At 40.1% G+C, this 8,857-nt stretch overlaps 1 protein-coding gene across 1 annotated transcript in view; it reads left to right on the top strand.

The window, feature by feature from the left end:
* The window catches only part of ttn.2 (titin, tandem duplicate 2), a 160,489-nt gene that overhangs the window by 135,453 nt on the left and 16,179 nt on the right, over positions 1-8,857 (top strand). The window contains 12 exon segments of the mRNA XM_042764489.1: positions 83-379; positions 490-1,077; positions 1,172-1,474; positions 1,605-2,189; positions 2,503-2,802; positions 2,894-3,196; positions 3,319-3,624; positions 3,718-5,484; positions 5,634-5,927; positions 6,023-6,301; positions 6,387-6,686; positions 6,775-8,841. Coding sequence (XP_042620423.1) covers positions 83-379; positions 490-1,077; positions 1,172-1,474; positions 1,605-2,189; positions 2,503-2,802; positions 2,894-3,196; positions 3,319-3,624; positions 3,718-5,484; positions 5,634-5,927; positions 6,023-6,301; positions 6,387-6,686; positions 6,775-8,841 — 7,389 coding nt within the window.

Below are 8,857 nucleotides of genomic sequence, written 5' to 3'. Positions count from 1 at the left end.
GTATCTTTTCTGTAGCACATTTGTTTGATTAATTCAAATACTTGATACATATTTTTTGCTTATGTTATACTTTAATTTTTAGAAAAACCAAGTCCACCACCCAAGCTTGGAGTCACTGATGTCACAAAAGACAGTGTCTCACTATCATGGCTTAAACCAGAACATGACGGAGGTAGCAGAATTACAAATTACCTTGTTGAGGCTCTTGAAAAAGGACAACAAAAGTGGATAAAGTGTGGATCCACCAAATCAACTCACTTTGTTGTATATGGATTGAGAGAAAATGCTGAATACTACTTCAGAGTCCGGGCTGAAAACCATGCTGGACTTAGCGACCCCAAGGACATGGTTTTACCTGTTCTTGTAAAAGATCAGCTGGGCAAGTTATTTATTAATAACGATGTTTTATTTTTAAACATACACAATGTTTGATTGATTAGCTTTACATGATGTTAAATTATTATATATTCTTGTTGCTTTAATCAACAGAGGCACCTGAAATTAACATGAAGGACTTCCAACACAACACTGCCTTCGTTAAGGCAGGTTCTAATCTCAAGATTGAGATCCCCCTCACTGGTAAACCACAACCAAAAGTATCCCTATCTAAGGATGGACAGGTTCTAAAGTCAACCATGAGATTCAACTCTGATGTGACAACTGACTCCCTTATAATTTATTTGCGTGAGAGTGTTGCTTCGGACGCAGGCAGATATGATATCACGGCCTCCAACTCCAGTGGAACCACAAAGTCTTTTGTGAATATTGTGGTCCTTGACAGACCAAGTCCACCAGTTGGTCCTGTTGAAATGTGTGATGTCACAGAAGATAGTGTCAGTCTAAAATGGTTGCCTCCTGCTTATGATGGTGGTAGCCCAATCACCAACTACATTGTTTTCAAACGTGAGACCACTACTGCAAACTGGGTAGAAGTCTCATCTGCTGTTGCACGGTGCACAATCAAGATCATGAAGCTGATTAATGGAGTTGAGTACCAGTTTAGAATCAGGGCTGAGAATCGTTTTGGCATCAGTGACCACATTGATTCACCAACTGTTACAGTCAGTCTTCCATACAGTGAGTAAAATTCTTCTCTACAGCATAAGCTACAAATTGGTAAATACAGATCTATCTATGAGCATTTATGAAAACCTATTCTATTTTATTTCAGCACTCCCTGTGGCACCTTCACAACCATGGGTATCAGCTGTAACAAAGGAAAGTATTACTGTTAACTGGAAGGAGCCATCTTCAGATGGTGGAAGCCATGTATTTGGATATCACCTTCAGATGAAAGACAGAAACAGCATTCTTTGGCAGAAAGTTAACACAACTGTTATCCGTGCTACACACTTCAAAGTATCAAACGTGAATGCTGGGCTGATCTATGAGTTCAAGGTTGCAGCTGAAAATGCTGCTGGCATTGGTCCAGTTAGCAAGTCTTCAGATCCTGTGCTTGCAATTGATGCTTGTGGTAAGCATTTAGTTTTCTGTAAATTGATTGTTACATGTGCTTAATCCATTAGTATTAATAACTGTAGTTTACTTTTTGTTTAATCCAATGGAAACATTAACATTAATTGCCACTGTTTTTTCCACCACAGAATCTCCGAACAACCTTAGAGTCACTGATATCACAAAGAGTTCCATTAGCCTTTCCTGGGAGAAACCCTCATATGACGGAGGAAGTAAAATTACTGGATATTTGATTGAAAGGAAAGATGGTCCGAAAGGCAGATGGTCAAAAGCTAATTTGACAAATGTTACTGACACAAAGTTCACTGTATCAGGTTTGACTCAGAATGAATCTTATGAATTCCGGGTCATGGCTAAGAATGCAGTTGGCTCCATTAGTAACCCATCAGCAACTGTTGGACCAGTCACATGTGTGGATACATATGGTGCCCCTGAGATTGAATTTCCTCCAGAATATCTTGATGTGGTGAAATACAAAGCAGGTGCTACAGTTCATCTTAAAATTGGTATTATTGCTAAACCTCAACCAACAATTGAATGGTACAAGGATGGAAAAGAGCTTGAGTCTGGAGCTCAAATTTCCATTTCCAACACCACTGAGTCTGCATGCATCTCAATCAGGGAAGCCAGCCGTTTGAATAGTGGAACGTATGAACTCAAGATCAAGAATTCTTTAGGCTCAGCATATGCTGCTGTCAGAGTACTTGTCCAAGGTATGTTGCAAAGTTTATTACTAAATACTTTATCCACATCATGTAATCATTGCTTTAATGTGTTCATTGCTTCTTCTTAAATGAATATGTGATGTTAACTAACTGCATGATTTTTATAAGAACTATACATTTCTGCCACATGGACACAGTCACCTCTGATAACAGATCACTCTTAATTGTAGAAACATTTATTTTCTGTAAAGCTTGTTTGAAACAATATGTATCATGGAAACAGCTATAAAAACAAATGTGTGATACATTAATTAGCCCTATTTTTAACAATTTTTGTTGAATGTTTGCTCACTTTAATCAGACAAGCCAGGACCCCCTGCTGGAGAGATACAGTTCAAGAAAATCACAGCAGATACTATGACTATCATGTGGGATCCTCCAGATGATGAAGGTGGAGCAATGGTTACCCACTACATTGTGGAGAAGCGTGAAACAAGCAGAATTTTGTGGTCCATTATCTCAGAAAAACTAGAAGACTGCATTGTCACAGTCCCAAGGCTAATTAAGGGCAATGAATACATATTCCGTGTTCGTGGTGTTAACAAATATGGAGTTGGAGATCCTCTGGAATCTAGACCAGTAATTGCACAGAATTCCTTTGGTAAGGAGAAGTTTTAGTAATTTTTTTTTTTTATTATTATTATTAAATATGTTATCTAATGTAATTTAATGCTTAATTTTTTCCCCCATAGTTCCTCCTAGTCGGCCTTCTAAACCCCAAGTCACTATGATTACCAGGTCAACAATGACTGTGGTATGGGAAAGACCAAGTTTAGATGGTGGCAGTGACATTGATGGATATTACTTAGAAAAGCGGGAGATGAAAAGTCTACAGTGGTTCAAGGTTATTAAAGATGCAATTCGTGATACCAGACAGAAAGTCAGCAACCTCACAGAAGGAAATGATTATCAGTATCGTGTCTGTGCAATCAACAAAGCTGGAGCAGGCCCATATTCTGATGTGTCCATCTTTTACAAAGCTTATGACCCAATTGGTGAGCTTATTTTGTGGTTTCTTTTTATTGCTTTATTTTCCAGAATGTGGATATACATGTGTACATAGTGTGCACTGATATTTAAAACAGAATTTGTTATATACACTTAATTGTTATTTTAGATCCACCAAGTGAGCCAACCAAGCTCAGAGTTGTTGATTCAACAAAGACATCTATTACCCTTGGATGGGTCAAGCCTGTCTATGATGGTGGCAGTGAAATTACAAGCTATGTTGTTGAACAAAGATTGGCAGATGAGACCGAGTGGGTCACTATAAGTTCTAAAGGAGAAATAAGAACAACTGAGTTTGTAGTGTCCCACTTGAAACCTGGAGTGTACTACTTCTTCCGTGTCTCTGCTGTTAATTGTGCTGGAACTGGACGTTCAATTGAGATGATGCAGCCAGTGCAAGCCAAAGATATTCTGGGTTTGTATTTTCTAACTGTCTAAAACAATACAGAAATTGTATAATTATGATACTGTGAATCTGATCAAAAATGTTTTTCCTTAATTTTAACAGAGGAGGCGGATGTGGATCTTGACATCTCAATGTCGACTCAGTACATAGCAAAGGCTGGTAGAGATGTGGAGATTGTAATCCCTCTTAAGGGTAGACCTGCTCCAAATGTAACATGGAGAAAGGGAGACAAAAACATTAGTGGTGACGCAAGATATGCCATCAGAAACACAGAATACTCAACTACACTCATAATTCCAAAGGTCACAAGGGATGATACTGGCAAATATCTTCTTGAAATTGAAAATGGGGTTGGAGAGCCAAAAACCATCACGGTGTCTGTTAAAGTATTAGACACACCTTCTGCTTGTAATAGGTTGATAGTGAAGAATGTGACACGAGGTAAACTTACTTTGAGCTGGGAACCACCTTATATAGATGGTGGCTCTCCAATCACAAACTACGTTGTTGAAAAGAAGGATGCTAAAATGAAGGCATTCACCATTGTGACAAATGAATGTGCCAATACAACCTACAAGGTTGATGGGCTGTCTGAAGAAATTTCCTATTTCTTCCGTGTTTCTGCTGAAAATGAATATGGTGTTGGTGATCCTTGTGAGACTGCACAGCCTGTTAGAGCAACCGAGATGCCTGGTGCTGTAAAAGACCTTGTACTGGTGGACTCAACTAATACTTCTGTATCGTTGGCATGGACAAAGCCTGATCATGATGGTGGCAGTCACATTTCTGAGTACATTATTGAGAAGAAAACAAAGGAAGAGGAAGCTTGGAGCATCGGTGGTACGTGCAGGCGTTGCCAGTATGAGGTAACTCACCTTAAAGAGCTTTCAGAAGTTTACTTTAGAGTATTGGCAAAAAATGAGAAGGGTTGCAGTGACTTCTCTCAAATTGGACCCATCACTGTAAAGGAACTCCTTATACCACCTGAGGCAAACCTTATTGACTATCCTAATTCAGAATTAAGTGTTCGCATTGGACAAAATGTGAATATTGATTTGCCCTACAAGGGTAAACCTAAACCAACGATTCAGTGGATGAAAGATGACGTGCCACTCAAGGAAAGTGAGCAAGTTCGTTTCAGACAAACAGAGAACAAGGCAAGTCTCATTGTAAGAAATGCAAGAAAGGAGAATGCAGGAAAATACACCTTGGTCCTTGATAGTAAACTTGTCAAGAACTTCTTTGACATTAAAGTCATTACACTTGGGCCACCCTCTCAGCCTATAGGTCCAATTCGTTTTGATGAAATTAAAGCCCAGAGTATTATCATCTCATGGGATGAACCCCAGGACAACGGTGGAGGCGAGATCACCTGCTATAGTGTAGAAAAGCGAGAGACATCTCAAGCAGCATGGAAGATGGTTTGCTCTAGTGTGGTCAGGACCACATTCAAGATACCAAATTTGGTTAAGGGTACTGAATACCAATTTAGGGTGCGTGCAGAGAACAAATATGGAATGAGCGAGCCTCTAACCTCATTAGATGTGGTTGCTCAACACCAATACAAGCCACCAGGTTCACCAGGAAAACCTGTAGTATTCAATGTTACAAGTGATGGCATGACTGTTCAGTGGGAAGCCCCAGGATTTGATGGCGGTTCTCCAATCACTGGATACCATCTTGAGAAAAAAGACAGGAACAGCTTATTGTGGATGAAAGTGAATTCCAGTGTTATCTCTGGAAGAGAATACAGAGTCATTGGACTTATTGAAGGTCTGGAGTATTCATTCAGGGTTTATGCACAAAACAATGCTGGAATGAGTCCAGTCAGTGAACAGAGCAAGCACAAACTGGCAATCTCCCCTGTTGGTAAGTCTTAGTATTGTCTTTATGGTCACATTTTTCTATGATTATCTTTTTTTTTAATGCTTATGGTTTAATTATTCTACAGTATTCATCTTTTTGCCAAAATTCCTTCTTTTCTTTTCTTCAAAATATATTTTTTTCTTCTTCTTTAGATCCTCCAGGCACACCTAACTGCATTGATGTTACAAGAGACTCTGTAACACTTCAGTGGGAACCACCAAAGCGTGATGGAGGCAGTAGGATTGTGGCATACAGTGTTGAAAGGCGTCAAGGAAGAGCCCGTTGGTTGAGATGCAATTTCATTGACATCAGCGAATGTCAGTTTACTGTAACAGGCCTTCCTGCTGGTGATCGCTTTGAATTTAGGGTAATAGCAAGGAATGCTGTCGGAACAGTTAGTCCACCTTCTCAGTCATCTGGCTACATCATGACCAAGGATGAATGTGGTATGTACATACAAAGGCATCATTCGATAGATATTGTTCTATATTAAATATATGCTAAATAATTCAAAAAAATAAATAATAATAATCTTTTTCAGTTATCCCTGAGATTCAGTTTGAAGCTGAGAAGACCCTCACCATCAAGGCAGGAGAAAATATTAAACTCAACTGCAGTATAAGTGGACGTCCTGTACCTCAAGTCACATGGTATAAAGATGGAAAGGAAGTTGATAAAATGCTGGTTGACATCACAACTGTTATTGGATCAAGCTCACTGTTCATCAGAGATGCTGACCGCAATGACCGTGGTATCTACACAGTTGAGGCCAAGAACAGTTCAGGCACAACAAAAGTGGATGTTCTTGTCAGAGTACAAGGTATGATCTAAAATCAGTTTTGACTCAGTTTTAGTAACGCTGTTCTGGATTTGGTCATCGCTTATTTTCACTCTGTGTTATTCAGATACCCCTGGACCACCTGAGGGCCCGCTTCGCTTCACAAATATATCTGCAGAGAAAGCAACTCTTTGGTGGAGCCCACCTGAAAATGATGGTTGTGCACCTATCATTAATTACGTAATTGAGAAGCGTGAAACTTCCAGAATTTCCTGGGCACTTGTAACATCCAAGTGTGAAGCCTGCTCCTTTAATGCCACAAAACTGATTAAAGGCAATGAATATCAGTTCCGTGTATCTGCTGTCAATAAATTTGGTGTGGGCAAGCCACTAGAGTCTGATCCAATTATTGCTCAGATGCAATATAGTAAGTAAAAATATCTGTTCTTGATCCAATCATTTGTTAATTTATTACCTGTTATTTTTTTACTTTAACACATTTTGATATCTCACAGCGGTACCAGATGCTCCTGGAACACCTGACTGCACTCATGTGACAGGAAACAGTATCACTCTATGCTGGACAAGACCAAGACATGATGGTGGAAATGAGATTAAGCAATACATTCTTGAAAGACGAGAAAAGAAGAGCTTAAGATGGGTGAAGGTTTCTGCAAAGAGACCAGTAACTGAGCTTAGGCATAGAGTAACAAACCTTACAGAAGGAAATGAATACGAATTCCGTGTTATGGCTGAAAATGGTGCTGGAATTGGACCTGCAAGTGGTACATCCAGATTGTTCAAGTGCAGAGAACCAACAAGTGCACCCAGTGCACCAACTGTGGTGAAGGTCATTGATTCCACCAAGATGTCTGTTACCTTGGAATGGACCAAACCAGTGTTTGATGGTGGTATGGAAATAATTGGTTACATTATTGAGATGTGCAAGGCAAGCCTTGAGGAATGGCACAGAGTCAACAACCAGACTTGCATCCACACACATTACACAGTAACAGAGTTAGAACCTGGTGAAGAATATAAATTCCGTGTGTGTGCTGTCAATGGTGCTGGCAAGGGAGAATTCTCTGAGACTCCAAATGTAGTGCAAGCAGTTGATAGACTGACTTCACCTGAAATTGATATAGATGCAAACTTCAAGCAGACACATGTTGTGAAGAGCGGCGGAACAGTTACACTTCATATTCCCTTCCGTGGGAAACCAGCCCCACTTGCCACATGGACAAAGGCAGATGGAGATCTTGGTGTAATGGTGGATATTAATACCACAGAAACATTCAGCACTTTGACAATTGAAAATTGCACCAGGTATGATGCTGGCAAATATACACTCTCTCTTGAAAACAACAGTGGTCGTAAAGCCATTACATTAACAGTCAAAGTGCTGGACACACCTGGCCCTCCTGGACCTCTCTCATTCAAGGATGTAACAAGAGGTGCTCTGACACTCATGTGGGATGCACCATCCAATGATGGAGGTGCACGTGTTCATCACTACATTGTTGAAAAGCGAGAGGCAAGTCGATTAAGTTGGCAAGAGGTCAGTGAAAAGTGTACACGTCAAATATTGAGAGTGGCCAACCTTGATATTGGTGTAGCATATTTCTTCAGGGTTATTGCTGAAAATCAGTATGGCAAAGGTGAGCCATTTGAAATGACAGAACCTATTATAGCCACAGAAGAGCCTGCACCTCCTAAGCGACTGGATGTCATTGATACTACATCCTCAACAGCCAGTTTAGTATGGATGAAGCCTGAGCACGATGGTGGAAGCCGCATTACTGGATACATTGTTGAGACTAGAAAGAAGGGTTCTGATCACTGGGTTGTAGGTGGTCAGACCAAATCTTTAAAAATGGTTCTTGAAGGCTTGGTTGAGAACACAGAATATGAGTTCCGTGTTAAGGCTCAGAATGATGCTGGCATTAGTCAGCCACGAGATGCCCTAGCCTCTGTCATCATAAAGGAGCCACGTATAGAGCCAACAGCAGATCTCAGTGGCATTGATAAACAGCTCATCACTTGCAAAACTGGAAATTCCTTTGCAATTGATATTCCAATCAGTGGCAGACCAGCCCCTAAGGTAACATGGAAGCTTGAAGAAATGAAACTTAAAGAAACAGACAGAGTGTCAGTTAAGATTTCAAAAGACAGAACAACTCTACTGGTTAAGGATGCCAAGAGAGGCGACAGTGGAAAATACTATCTCACACTTGAAAATGTAGCTGGATCAAAAACATTCACTGTCATTGTCAGTGTCATTGGTAGACCATTGCCACCAACTGGACCTGTTGAAATTTCAGGAATATCATCAGAATCCTGTGTATTGACTTGGGGAGAACCTGCAGATGATGGTGGAACAGACATAACCAATTATATTGTTGAGAAACGTGAGTCTGGCTCCACAACATGGCAGGTTGTGAATTCCAGTGTTAAACGGACCACCATCAAAGTAACTCATCTCACGAAGTACATGGAGTACACTTTCAGAGTCTGTGCTGAGAACAAGTTTGGTGTTAGCAAGTCTATTGAATCTCAAGCTATTGTTGCTGAGCATCCATTCAGTGAGTATTTAATATT

The sequence above is a fragment of the Cyprinus carpio genome, chromosome A9 (assembly GCF_018340385.1).
Source record: "Cyprinus carpio isolate SPL01 chromosome A9, ASM1834038v1, whole genome shotgun sequence".
Lineage (NCBI taxonomy): Eukaryota > Metazoa > Chordata > Actinopteri > Cypriniformes > Cyprinidae > Cyprinus > Cyprinus carpio.
Note: the sequence above shows the minus strand (reverse complement) of the source record. Positions and strands in the feature narration are given on the sequence as shown.